At 43.4% G+C, this 14,452-nt stretch overlaps 1 protein-coding gene across 1 annotated transcript in view; it reads left to right on the top strand.

Moving 5' to 3' along the window:
- PDIA6 (protein disulfide isomerase family A member 6) overlaps positions 1-13,955 on the top strand; it is a 116,053-nt gene extending 102,098 nt beyond the window's left edge. The window contains exons 12-13 of the mRNA XM_086926335.1: positions 10,455-10,551; positions 13,429-13,955. Of these exons, the coding sequence (XP_086782461.1) occupies positions 10,455-10,551; positions 13,429-13,497 (166 nt within the window). The 3' untranslated portion in view covers positions 13,498-13,955. The remainder of the gene's footprint in view (positions 1-10,454; positions 10,552-13,428) is intronic.
- Positions 13,956-14,452: the final 497 nt, after the last annotated feature.

Genomic DNA, 14,452 nt, shown 5'->3' on the forward strand with positions numbered 1-14,452 from the left:
TTGCCCCCTCCCCCACTAGTGTGCACCATTTACACCTCCATGCTTGGAGATTGAGGAGCGACAGTTAGCTGCTTTTAACCTCCCTCCCGAAGTAGTGAATGTCATTCTGGCGGCCAGGTAGCCCTCCACCAAAACCTTTTATGTTGAGCGCTGAGAAAAGCTTGGTTTTTGTCTCGCCACATCCAACCATTGCAATTCTAAATATGTGATGATCGGCCAATCTGTAGCAAAGCAACCCTTAATGTCACTGACGTTTAAGATTATTTGTCTGCCTTCTCTCCTGTTCTACAACTACCTAATCGGCCATCACTGTTAAAATCACCTGTTGTGATGTGTTTTCTGAAATGGCTGACCCCCAGGCTTTTGCCAAAACCTTATGTGATAAAACATTTGAGCTAAAGCACAACTGCCCTCTAAGGTTACCAACATTTAAGAGAGCGTTCCTCATAGCGAACATGTCAGCTTGTTGCTCGAGTGACTTGCATGCACTCTGTCCATCCCCTGCATACTACCTTTCTTCCGGGCAAGCTAGTACTGAGAGCTAAAGCAGCATTTCTTCCAAAAGTTGAAACGTCTTTCCTCATTGGGCAGTCTGTTACATTCTAGGGTAACTGGCCAACTCAGTCATCCAAGGTGGAAGAAAGACTCCATCACTAAGACCCAAAGATAGCTCTGAACTTCTCCATCAGTCGTAACAAGGGCACTAGTGTCTGGATAGTCCAGTTTGTCGCAAGGGGCACTGTGCCCGTTCAGTCATGCATGACTTATTGGTCTGCCATTCCACAGACCCACCACCCTAGGTAGGAACTGCTTTGGTATCTACTCATCCGGTCGGGAATCTGCAGTTTGAAGTAAACATCAGAAGAACAAGTTACTTACCTTTGATAATGCTCTTTCTGGTGAATTCTCTTATCTAACTGCAGATTTAGCACCAGTGCTTCGTCCTTCACGTACTTTGGAATGGACTCTTTTCTGCATCTTAAAGTTTTCGATTAAATAGCTACACATTGGCAAATCTGATTACTGAGGGATCGAAGTCTGGCAGGTACAAATATCAGAAACTGATGTCTACACACAAGTTTTGTTTATATGTGGCCCTGAAATCACTTCAGGGGCGGGACAAAACTGATGCAGATTTGCACGACGTCTTTTATCAGCACACAAGAATTGCTGGAAAACAAAATCTCCAGATTTAGTCTGGCACCAAGGGATATTCCATGGGGAGTAATCTGTGGTCAAAGTATTCATCGGAAGAGTTACCAAAGGTAGTGTATGTAGCAGTACTCCCATCTTCTAATATTGCTACATAATTTTTGACACCCTTCACCTATTTTCTTTTGTTTAAAATTTCTTTAATGAGTGTTTTTTGTTCATTCGCACGTGGTACATCATTGTATTTTTGCCAATAATACGTTATGTCAGGTGTACATGGGTATTCTGGCTATTTAAACATGTTATGGAGTGACTCCCCCTCAGGGATCCTGCACCCTGCAACACACCCACTGCCTTTGAGTGTCCTAGTGCAGAACTAAACAGTCGACATGGCACACATCCCTGTGTGCAATGCCCACAAACCCACTGCCCTGGCATACATCAGCCACCCCTCTAGCTGGGTGCCCTATACCAGTGGTGTGGGCACAGATGCATGAGCCCTGTGCCCCTGCAGTACCCAGGGCCATTCCTGGGCACTGTAAGTGCAGTTAGGCCATTAAGAGTATATGGTGCTGGGAGGTTGTGATTACGAACTCCACAGCACCATAATGGCTACACTGAAGACTGACAAGTTTGATATCAAACTTCTCAGCACATTAAGCCCGCACTGATGCCCGTGTGGGATTTAATGTAAAATGCACTACAGAGGGCATCTTAGAGATGCCCCCTGAAACCTAACCTACAATCCGCATCTTGTCTGAGAGGCTGCCTAGGCTGTCACACAGCAGACATGTTGCTGGACCCCTGGGTGGAGAGCCCCCGCTCTCCTGGGCCTGCAACAATGCACATCCTGGCCGAGGTGCTAGGTCTTCTCCCCCAGGATGGGCATGGGGAAGCTTCAAAGGCATGCTGCCTTTGTGAGTTTCTCCAGACCACTTGCTGTAGTCTGTAACTGATTCCACCAGTTCTGACCCCCACTCTGGCGTGAAGACTAGCGGGAAACCCTACGTGAGGAAAGTGGGTGTGCCAGCCTGTGCCATCTCCACCCCTCAGGTTGGAGAGGCGAGGTGAAGCATAAATCCGGGCTCCGGCCATCTTGAGAATGGGGAGTCCTGCCCAATCAGAGATAGGCTCCTGCCCCCCTCCCACAGAAGAGGAGCAGGATAGGGGACAGGGACCTATTGGTCCCTGCCCTTCCCCTACCTGTAACGCCCCTAACTTTAGTATTTAGGGGCACCCTGAACCTTCCTTCCTTCCTCAGATCCCGATTTCGAAACAAGAAAGAAGACCAAGAAGAAGACCTGCCGTGCAGCTGCTAACCAGAGGACAACACAAACTGATTTGGCCCCAGCCCTACAGGCCTGTTGATCCTTGAACCTGCTCAATCCTGGCGTCTCCTGCAGACAGCAACCTCAAGAACCTCTGAGGACCTGCCTGCCTTGACCCTCTTAGAGACTGGGACTCCCACGAGCAGTGGTTCTGCTCAAACAGCAATGCCCCTGGTGCCAGCCAGGAACCGTGAATCCAGCCCACTCTGCACCTGCCCGGCCTGTATCCGCGTGAACAAAGACCCCGGCGATTCTGACCTGAAACCCAGTGCCCAAGGACCCTCCTCGACGACGCCTGCAGCTTTAGAACCAGGGACCCCTCCAACGGCGACCAGCAGACGGTAAGATTTCCCGATGTCAAGACACCCCTGCACCCGGGCCCCTGTGCCCTATTTCGGGGTGCATACCTATCCTCCAAGATCCCAACTTACCCCTCGAAGTGTTGGTCACTCCTGAAGATCCTCCGTCCCCGAGCCTGCAGCCTTTGCCACTTTCCAAGATCTCCATTGAATAACATTGAGCGCCCGATGGCTCAGAACCACCCTGCACCCAGCCGCCTGAGTGCCCCTGGCAGTGCAACCTTTGTCCTAATCTACTTCCCCATTTGCCCTGAGAAAGTGACCAGGAGCCCAGCTCCCACAGCCGCGTGACCTACTTGCCTGCAGCCACCAACCGCAGGCCCCCTACCTCTCATTGGATGACATTGGGCCTAACTACCTCTGCACCCAGCTGCCCCAATGCCGCTGAGGGTGTACCAACTGTACCTACCTGACCCTGGGAGACCCCTGATTCTATGCCCAGGATCTTAACTCTGCCAGTCGAGTACTTACCTAAAAGCAGATAACTCACTTTTCTTCTATAGGATTCTATAGGATAACATTGACTGGTTTCACTTGGAAATTCTTATAAGTGTGGAGTTTTAAAACTTTAAAATATTCATCTAAAATCAGCCAAACGACGAATTCCAATTTACTCACCTGTTATCAGGTGAGCTGCATCTTGTAGCTCAGTACTGACCCTGAAAAGTATTTTTAACCGTGTTTACCAGTAACTTGAATTTCCTTCCATAGGATATCATTGCCTGCTTCTTGCTGAAAAAGTTTTTAAGTGTCGATTTTTGAAACTTACAAATATTCTTTAAAAATCGTGCCAACGATAAAAACGTAATTACTTGTAAGTTTTTAGATCGATGTCCCAGTGCTGAACCTAGGAGCCAAGCACTGGATTACAAAAGTAACGCAAACCTACTTTACCTGCAAACTGAATTTCCTTCCACAGGATAACATTGGTGTCAACTTTTAAAATACTATAATATTCCTTAAAAATCACTACTGTAACCAAAACGCTTTTACTTAACTGTTTACAGCACATGTCCCGGGACTGAATCTAGGATCCAGTCCTGTGGTTAGAAAAGTAATCTACAAAGTAACTAATTGCATTTAACTATAAATTCCCATTGAGCTCAACGTTGCATTGTGTTTGAAAGTGTGTTGCCTATTGCAACAAACTATAACTATTGTATTCAAAGAGTCTATTGCCTATTTGAAAAGTATTTAACTAAAGTAATCCATTCTGAGAAAGTATATTTTGATACCTTGTTGGTTCTAAAATAAAACAACTAGATCTTTTGATACAAAACAATTGGCCTAGAGTTCAGTTATTGAGTGTGTAAGGCCATTTGCTGACTGTGTGTGTTCAGCAAATGCACTAATACTGAACTATGTGCAGAACCCCTCTGACCCTCCCCCCTCTTAGGCTGTCCCTTCCAGTAAGGGGCAGCATGAGGAACAGTTCTGACACAGATGTATTTCTGACATGGTAATTGATGTGTGTGTGTGTGGGTGGGAGTTTTTGTTTTTAGTAACTCTTTGTTCGAGCTTGCCAACCTGGTCCATTTAGTTCCGCTTCACATTTTGACTTCCCAAATGAATTAATAAAGGGAGTAAAAACGGAGCTGCAGTGTGCCAGACAAATCCGGGTTTCAGCCAAAGAGACTGTAAGGTGCTGTGTGTGTTATGAAAGCTTATCTTTTAAGACAGTTTTCATTTGTTCGATTCTCCAAGCCAGAAGCCTTTCTTCACCCCTCTCTAGCCCATTCTTATTCCCCATCCCTAATCTATTTACCTCCTTCCTTGCTCCCTCGAATCCATCCATCCTTTGCTTTCTTCACTTTCATCCTCTTTGCCTCCATCACTCTTCTTTCCCTTCACTCACTCCAGTCTCACTCTCCCTTCCCGCTCTGTCGTAACTCCCCTATTTTTAACATTGCCTTTCCCGCTTTACTCCTATAACATCTTGATCGCCTCTCCTACCTCAGACGCCTGCACGTAAAAACGTGAACTTCACCAATCTCACTAATGTGTTTGTACAGCAGGGTCCAAGCACAATGCCCGCCTAAACATTGACTCGTAAACCTCGTTTTCTTTTGTTTTAATATGATAGTCATTTACTTACAGCGTACTCTCAGTGTTTGCCCCAAAAGTCAAGGGCGTCGTATCTGCACTTCACACTTAACAGGACTACGATTCTAAAGTAGTCAAATGTGAGTGTCAAATACCAGGCTCCTGAAAATAAATGCAGTGAGACGGATTTGTATGCCAAGGCCCAGGTACTCGTCCTTTGAAGCGGTCCACAACGAAAGTTGCTCGGCGCCCAACACAATAGCAAAGTAACTAAGTGCCCCAAATCCAGAGAGCTGTCTGCAGCTTCATTCATGAAATTGAAAGTGCATTTAAAAAGGTTTCAGAAAAACGGGAACCATGTGGGCTGCGGCCAGAGAGGCTTGTTGAAAGCATCGATCAACAACTGAGGTACAAGGGTTCCAAACATTGGAGCCTTCCTTTGGGGCCTGTCCTGCTCCTGTACTTCATACTGAATTACAGCTTCATGGCTAAAAGATGTTTTTTAGGTTGAGCCTAGCGGCAACGCGCGTGTGCTGCTCACTCTGCGTGGTATGCAGTAGTAGAGTATGCTGTGTAAGCCTCACCTTCTCTCCGCCTATATTTTTTGTTTAACTTTGTTTTATTGAATTTCACAAGCATCAAGCTGTATGCATTACAACAAGCACATGCCCCTTCGAGCCCCCTACATTCATGATCCTCGCCCACCCCTAAAATAGAAGGTGGCCAGGCCCGTAAGGCATGGGGATGTAGTGTATCCACGAAAGCACGTTTGGGGCGAGCATTCTTAATTGCATACCCAACCGCTCCTTGAAATGACAACAAACCCCCAACGCCCATCCCCATTCAGTGTGCCGCACCTCCGCCCCGCGAGGGCTCCAAGTTAGAGTGCCAACTCGGTTCTAATTAGTTGGTAGTGTCCGCTTGAGAAGAAGTATCTGTGAGCCGCAGTAGTCGGACGTATTTTGGACATGTAATCTTATTGAATTCTTTGGCTAAGAGGGAAATAAAGGGCTGCTAGATGGTAATGAATGATGCCGTGGATGGAGTAAGGGTGGCTTGAATCCGCTCCGTGCCCAACAGATGCCAAAGTTTGTCTAGCCAGCCCGTGTGCGTGGGACGCCTTGTGGTTACCCAAAGCGAAAGGATATGTTAAACAGCAGCCCCCATTGCTAGGCCCATTTGCTTCCCTCGGATCGACTGATGTAAGTGCGTTTGGGAGTCCCAGGAGTGTGTAGGCTGGTAAGCGGGGTTCTCTGTATCGAATTGTGCGTCTATATCATTAAGGACTGCCGTCCAGTAGTCGGTCACTTCCTTGCTCGGCCCATATTTTTGATTGGCTGGTGTCCTTGTCCTTGGTAAATGCTGGCCCCTGATTCATTATGAGGCTTGTTAAGCCCTCCTTGTAACCGCCCTGTCTCCATTTGTGACCGCTCATGACGACCGGATCTCTTCTTACTTGGCTCCGTACACGGTCTGCTTTATCTAGGGAGGGAGCACTATTTTTGTTTATGGCCACTTATGGGGACAATGGCAGCTGCTATATTTTTTTATTTGTATCCTGAGCGCGGCGCTTACTTTAGTGATACCGCGCTCTGTTTATTTATTTTTATTTAATACTGAGCGTGGGGTCCATTTCTGAGACAGCACGCTTTGTTTTTTTCTTTTGTTTTTTTGTTTTGTACTTTTATAGTGGGTGCGGTGCCCGCTTCAGGGACACCACGCTCTGTTATTTTTTTATTTTTATTTTTTACTGTAACACTGAGCGCGGCGCCCGCTTCAAGGACACCGGGCTCAGTGTTAAAGTTTAAGGAAAAAAAGAAAAAGAAACCGAGCGCAGTGTCCTTAAAGTGGAGCCACACTCAGTGTTACACTTGAACAAGCATTTCCAATGCAATAGGTCTCTAATTTACGCAAGTTTAAGCTATTGGCATTGTAAATGACAATGCCTTTTATTTACATTTTAAAAAACAAAAATAGGCATAGTTATTTACAATGCCAATAGCTTAAACTCGCGTAAATGCAGGACCTATTGCATTGCAAATGCTTGTCATACTGTCTCTCTAAGAACTAATGTGTTTGTTTGCTCGAAATGCATCAGACCATTTACTGATCCTTGGTAAAACATCTTGGCTGTAAAAGCACATGCAGCGGTGATGTGTTTGACTAGATTACCTCATTGCCATCTCTGCATTTCTGCCATGAAAGGCCCACAACAGGAATATCTCATTAAGTCAAGTAATAATTGGGCTTGTTATCTCTGTGCTAGGACCACATGCCTTACCCCCAACGTCAAGCTGATGGGAGGGATGTCAGTGCAGATTTGAGATGCCCTGATGTCAGTAATGTGCTCTCCCTTCCCGCGACAGGTATTGTTGAGGGCATGTAAACAAAGTACGAATTAAAAATTCTGATGTGCTTGAGGTTAGAGGTTGTTGAGGGAAGGAAATGGCTCTTTCTAGCTGAGTTTTGCCACATGATGTGTGAGATCATTATTTTTCGGTAGGTATATGCCATCTGATATTGTTTGTTTAAGGTACTAAAAAAATCTTGTTTTTACAGTACCTAATGCTGCAGCCTTGTGCTGTGCATAACTGTGGTTTCTAGCAACTTACTCTAGATATAGCATTTTATGCTGGTGTCTAGCTTCTTTTAAATATTCCACTTTTGGGTAAATTTGGAAACGGTGTAAAAGGAAGAAAAAGCAGTCTATCGCATTTTTAACACTTGGGAACCCTAGGATCAGAACTCAGGTCTCCATACCCCACGGTCTACGACATTTTCTAAACAAATTTACATGGCCCTTATTTTGATTCTTTGGCCAAACGCTAGTCCTTAAGTCCATAGACCTGCATGTGGGTTTCAGTGGTATTTATTTGCTTTTTTTTGTCCTATTTGTCAAATTATTCTATAATTACCAGTATTTTGAAAGTAACTTTCATTTAGGACCTGGTCTTAAACAGTGGGTAGCACTTATTCTTTCTGTTGGAATGTTCATTTTTACTATCCAGGAAAGTAGGTTAAAATTTTGCACCATCACTGGCGCAAGATGACGCACACATCGCCAAAATGTGTATTGATGCACAGTAGATTATTTTAAGACTTTATTCTGCTGTATACTTATACCGCAGATTCTCGCCTTGTGAATATCCCTGGGCACAAGACGACATCTGGAAAATTAAAAGCAGTGCCCCTGTGTGCTGGCAGTGGCGCCGCGCGACTCCGCTTCAACGCCATGCCTTTCCAGAAGTACCAAAAGGAGCTGCATGTAAATACCACCCATGCACGTTGGCCTCCGTTCCTTTCATTATGCGCCATTAGGTGCAGATACAGAGCTCTTTTTTTTTTTTTTTCTCCTTAACTTGTAAACACAATTTGTACCCCCTTAGACTGCAGTGGTTAAGCCTTTTAGAGGCTGTCGCAAACAGGTGTCCGTTACAGACCCCGCACAAGGTGTGACTTTGGTCCTAAGGTTTATCTCACGACTCCAAGGCCTGTGACGATTGTGCCCAGGTGCACTCAAAAGCCTGAGACAAAGCTTTATATGACGAAGCACTGGAAGACTTTGCGCAGATCCTGCTCTAAGTCTAGAATGCAGAGCTGTTCCTGATGCCGCTCTTCACCACAGTCGAAGTCTGGTTAAGGGCAAATAAACACAAAATGTGCAAGAGGGACTTAGCACCTTCCTGTCACTTTTCAGGGAAGGCCCATAAGTGTTGCCATGCCTCTCTGACTTGCTCCTGATCCACTGAGGAGCAGATTTAATATCTGGCCCAGATGCCAGTTTCTGGGCCCAGCTGCCACTTCGTAGACAGGTCAAAACCTTACGAGAGGCCATGCTGTGCATCTGTGGCACACTTCCAGTTCTCTTGTGCACCTAATGGCACCAAGGATCTGCTGGGCCTCCCAGTCACGTTATCAATGGCAGGTTCTCCCTCAATGGTGTCTGGACCCCTAGAACATACCTCTGGTTCTGTACTAGAGTCTAGCTCAGCGCCAAAACCCACACCAGCCCCTGGTTCTTAGATGCCGGCACAGATGCCGTAGGGGGCCCAGCAATCTATTGTTCTGTCCTACTCCAAACTGACTTCTGCTCAGCCAGGGCCAAATCCAGATCTTGGATGTGCCACAGCCTTTACTTAACCCACGGACTCTGACACAATCCCACTGCTGTGAAGCTATGCGCGTACATTACACCAGCTATTTGGCTCAGACTCTGATCCGTCAATCTCCTGGAGATAACAATGAAAGGTACAGGGAAAAACTTGCTCCTCCTTATGATGCAGACTGGAACATGGCCTTACAGGAGTCTACTGGACTGGACACCTCACCCGAACTTGGGTTGGGTCACAAACTTTGGGACATGGTGGGTGAAATGTTGCCTGCTCTCCCAGAAGAACTATGACCTTCACTAGCCAAAACCATTCAAGATGGTTGTGATGCAACCAAATTCTTTCGGTAACCCTCTTTCTGGTGGATTCTTTAAATTGCTGTTTCCACACCATCCTCCCACTTCCCCATCTGTTGTGTGGTTTCCTCCATATGAAAAGATCCCAATTTAGGAATCTGCATTGGTTTTTCAGTTGGTCAGTCGTCTCCACGTCTGAGTGCAGACTGATTAGGGAAAGCAACTGACATAGTGCTCATGGGTGGCTCCGTTTTTGGAATGACATCAACTGTGGCACGCAGGAGCACGGATTTTACTTTTCTGGATACAGTAGAGCATCTGAGGATATTCACAAAGTGAGAAATTGTGGTTCGAAAGAGTATCCTTCCGAAAGAGCATTACCAAAGGTAAGTAACTAGTTATTCATTATAGTTGTGACCTTCCCCTCCCCCCATCATCTCCAACTAATGTTCTCCAAATTAACTCCCACCAACTTTCCATGTTCCAATTACCTCATGTTTTTTGTAGCTACTAGACTGCAATTCTGTAGAGAGCCTTTGTGGGATGAGATTGGTTCTTCAAGTGGAATCTTGATCATGATTTTCCGATAATTAGGCTTCCCAATCACCCATACCCTGATTAGCAGTCTCCTGCATTTTAGAATTCTATTTGTTAAGTATTTGCTTGCTCTGTGAGCATGTTGTAGTAGCTAAGAAAGCATTGGTTGCTTTTCAGTGGTACATGCTTCTTTCTGGACGTCATTTGGACTGTTCTGCATGTGCTCTGAAACCATTTCCTGAACTGGCACGTTGTGGCTATGACTTGGTGAAGTGCTTGTTTTGTTGCGTTTGATGTGCTGCCCCTAGGTGGATGCTTGAGCTTTTCACGGGGGTAAAGATTTAAAGGGACTCCCAGAGAGAGCACATTTCAGAAGTAGAGAGCAGCCTAAAGATTAAGAGCAAGGTAGTCTTAATTAGCAGCTCGTACCGTATGTCCACTTTCATCTGCCAGAAGTCCTCTCATGACCTTCCATCCCCTGCTAATGTAGCGGACCTTTTTTTGTTTGCCAGTCCTATAAAATTCGATTGTGCCTATAATCCGCAAGATCGACTAGTGTTATTCAGTTTTAAACCCTCTTTTTTTCAGGCAATGTGCACGCACAATAGTTAATAATTCCATTTATTTCAGGGAATTATCCTTTGGTCGTGGATCTACTGCACCAGTTGGCGGAGGTGCTATCCCCAAAATCAACACTGTAGAGGCCTGGGATGGCAAAGATGGCGAGGTAATATGAATCACAGGATTTTTGCATTTACATACTACTGCTTTCCATTGGGATTTTTGTTTTCCACATCTGTGCTCATGTACAACAATGTCAACGTATACTGTCTTATGTAATTATTCTTCCTATTTACACTCAGTGCTGAAAATTTCAAAGATTAAACCTGTACAGTTTACTGAACATGTTACAAGTCAAAGGTTGTAGCTTGGCTATGAGGCAGTGCCTAATTTGTTTATCATCAGGCAGAAAAGGAAGATATAACGTGGAAGAGAAAGATAGAAAAAAAGTACTAAAAGAAAGATGAAAAACAGCCTTCAAGAGGGATAAAAAGGCAGTAAGTGGTTGAACATTGAAGTCACAACTAGGCAAGACTGACATGCACCTTCTCCAGGAAATTCCAACTGAATCAAATGCTTTACTATTTGGGAAGGGTATTTAACGCTTGAATATTAAAAGTTATGATATCAGAGATATTTATAGCATAAAAGGAATATCAATCCACATATTGAAGATAGTGTTTGTTTCCATTATGTTCAGTGCAATGACATTGAATGTACAGATCATGAATGACTGCATCGTTTCTTTTTTTCATGCAGTAGCCACAGAATCCTGCACTCACATTAAACATGGACTTTGCATGTAAAAAATCCAGACACTCTTACCAGCTGACGTACATGAACTTTTCACTTGCGCAATCATAAAACCATGTGAAGTTAGTCAAATTACAAATGGAGTTCATTGGCCTGCTTGAAACATAACCTTTCCCTTTGTACAAGTTTCACCATGCCCAGGCAGTGACTGTTACTGATACAACACCCATAAGCATTGCATAAGAAGTGCTATCAGAGAATAGTGTAGACTTGTATTTCCTAGCTCAGTGACCATTGTGGGATATATATGTATGTATGTATGTATGTATGTATATATATATTTTTTTATGTAGGTCTGGCTGACTGCAAAGATCTACAGTATTCATGTGGAGGGTTTTTAAGTCCACTCTCTTAAACCATTCCCCTTTTTTGGATAGAGCCATTGGCTTGAGACTACATTTCTTCTTCGCTCAGCCTAGAGAAGTATTTCAGTTGGCTGTTTAGGTGTATCCTCCAATGGAGTTATTAAATTGCAAATCATAAGGGACTATTTTACATCTGTCAGCTGCTCCCCCTTTTGGTTATTTTTTGCTTGTTCCAGCCCCAGACCCCACTAAGCATACCAGAATACACCATTGTACATTATTAGTCTTTTTTGTTTTTCCTGGGACCCGAAAAACCAAAGTTTAGAAACCCATTGTTACAACCATGCTGCGATAACCGATCTAGTATTTTATGGTGATCTTAATAAAGTTCTAATATTGATCGAGTTCAGTTATTCCAATTTTAATAACTATAGGATACACAAGATACATGGCTGCTATTGAGGCTAGAAGTTTACAGCAGTTTTCAGGTCTTAGCTCGAAATATTTGATGCTTTTAGTGAGGTTGTTTCTTTTTTTAAGTTTAGAAAGCTTTATTGAAATATATATATATATATATATATATATATATATATATATATATATATATATATCCTGGTACAAAGAATATAATGAGAGTAAAAACGAATCCCAATGGTATCAACAGATGCAAATACTTAATACTACATACAGTGCAAAGAATAAAACCAATAGGAAAGGGAAACAAAGGCAAAAAGTACCATAGGAAAAATATCATTTTTGCTTTTAGTGAGGATGTTTCTATTTCTCTTATTGGGGTAAACTCACGGTGTCTGTCATTTTACGTGCAATCGAACATAATCATTTGTTGAAACTAGAAGTGACGTTGCTTATAGAAATTGGACTCGGTATGATTTAGAGCATGTGTGTTGCTTGATATGACGGTGTACTTTCTGATGCATTTGTCTTTTGCGACTCAGATCCAGTTCCTCACCATTAAATTAGATGGCAGTTCCTCATTGTCTGTATTCATAGCTTGTGGCTTGAAATTAGACGTCTACATGGAGAAGTTCAACGTTGTGATGCTATGCCTACTCTGCAGTGAGCTGGCCTATGTGCTGACGTCAGTGTGTGTGTCCCCGCTCTGTTCTTGGTGAACTGAACGTTGGTGTTCCCGGCCACAAGAGCTGTTCTGTGTACTTGGAAATTGGGATATTACACTATTGTTTCCTCCCCTGTGTGAGATCTCCTGATTGATCCCTTCGGCCCCTTACTCTTTTCATTAAAACATAAAATCCGACCTACTGACTGCCAAAGCTTGGTAGCAGTCACGACTAACTAAACGCACAAGAACCGTGCCTAGGAATTTCGCCTCTTTTTCTCTCTTGTAAGCAGGGCTTGATTTAAGCTGGTGGTTTCCGATCCTCTGCACCAGCACTGTCAATGTCGGCACATATGGCAGTCTGCCACCTGGTGGCGCAGTTTAGTTAATTTAGAGATTAGCTGTACAGCGGTTGTTTATCAATTCAGTATACATTAAAATGATTATCACCTGGCTCCCAAGCTATTCTTATAGTTTTGGGAGCTGTAATTGTCTGAATTGTCAAGCTTGTCGGAGTGTGATGGTTAGTAGTTGGGTTGATACTAACATTGGCGGCGCTTGGCAGGGGCCTATTCACCAGGGCATTAGCATTTCTTTATTTTTACAAATTAAGACATCAGCTACTACAGCACTAATAGTAATAATACATGTATATTTTTCGTTACATATTTAATTAATAGAACAGTGGATTTTATAATTGTTTCTAATTGTTGAGTCTGACCAGGCTGAAAGCTAGTCCTGAGGCTCTTTTTCCTTAACAGCATGTCATTCGTTTTGAATATTTTGAGAAAATTGGTACAATAAATTCTTCACTTTGTTTTAAACAAATGCACCTTCTCTTTCACAGTTACCGGCTGAAGAAGAAATTGATCTTAGTGATGTGGATCTTGATGACTTTGACAAAGATGAACTGTGAAATCATTGGGTAAACTTGGGAATTGTTATGTTCTTGGGAGAAATTGCAGAAGTGGGACAATGTTCTGCCTAGCAAGAGGATTTCATCGGTGGCCTTTTTAAAAAGCAGCATTTCTTGGAGTGGATTTGCATTTCTAACAATGAACTGTGTGCCTCTCAAGAACACACTGAGAAAATTCTGTGAATTATCGTAACAGTGAATTTGATTGTATTCTACATAACGGATCGGTTTGGACATGACAACCTCCACTATGGACAACTACCACAGTTTATGCTTTTCATCATAGCATCCCGGGGAAAGGTTTATGTTTGGTTTGTTTTTTATTTCTTGTTTACACAGTGTTTTTGAATGTTTCCTGAGCTGTTACTTTAACCTGTTTAAAAATCAAGTTTGTTCTCATTTATCAAAGGTCGGCCAGATTTTGTCAATTCAAAAATAAAGTATTTTTGACAGACAAAGTCCTTACTTTTTATGTATCTCAGCATTGTTGGTGTTTCATTATCTATGAATGTTTTATGTCTATGTGGTCCTTTGTCATGATAAGCTAGGTAGTCAGGGGTAGAAACATCCTGTGACAAATGCAATATTTTTTTATAACTGTAAACAATCTTTCATAGTTCGGTGTATGAGGATTCCGATTTGTATATGTCGGGATACTACAACTCTACCGTGTTTTTCCTGTATCAGATTCCTTATTTTTTGTAGGGAATGAGATACGTACATAACTGCACACGTCTTCATCATCAAGCCTGATTTACGTCCACTATAGGCCCACCTAACACGCCACATTATAGGCATGTCATGTTTGCATTATTAAGTAGCAGTATATTGGGTGCCAGCACCTAGTCGTAGCTATTCTGCAATGCTCGGAGTTCAGCCCACAAGAAGCACGTTGCTCACCATTTCTTTATTTATTATTTTTTATAATGTATTTATTTTTTAGAGGAGTATTTTC

Source organism: Lissotriton vulgaris, chromosome 6, assembly GCF_964263255.1.
Source record: "Lissotriton vulgaris chromosome 6, aLisVul1.2, whole genome shotgun sequence".
NCBI lineage: Eukaryota > Metazoa > Chordata > Amphibia > Caudata > Salamandridae > Lissotriton > Lissotriton vulgaris.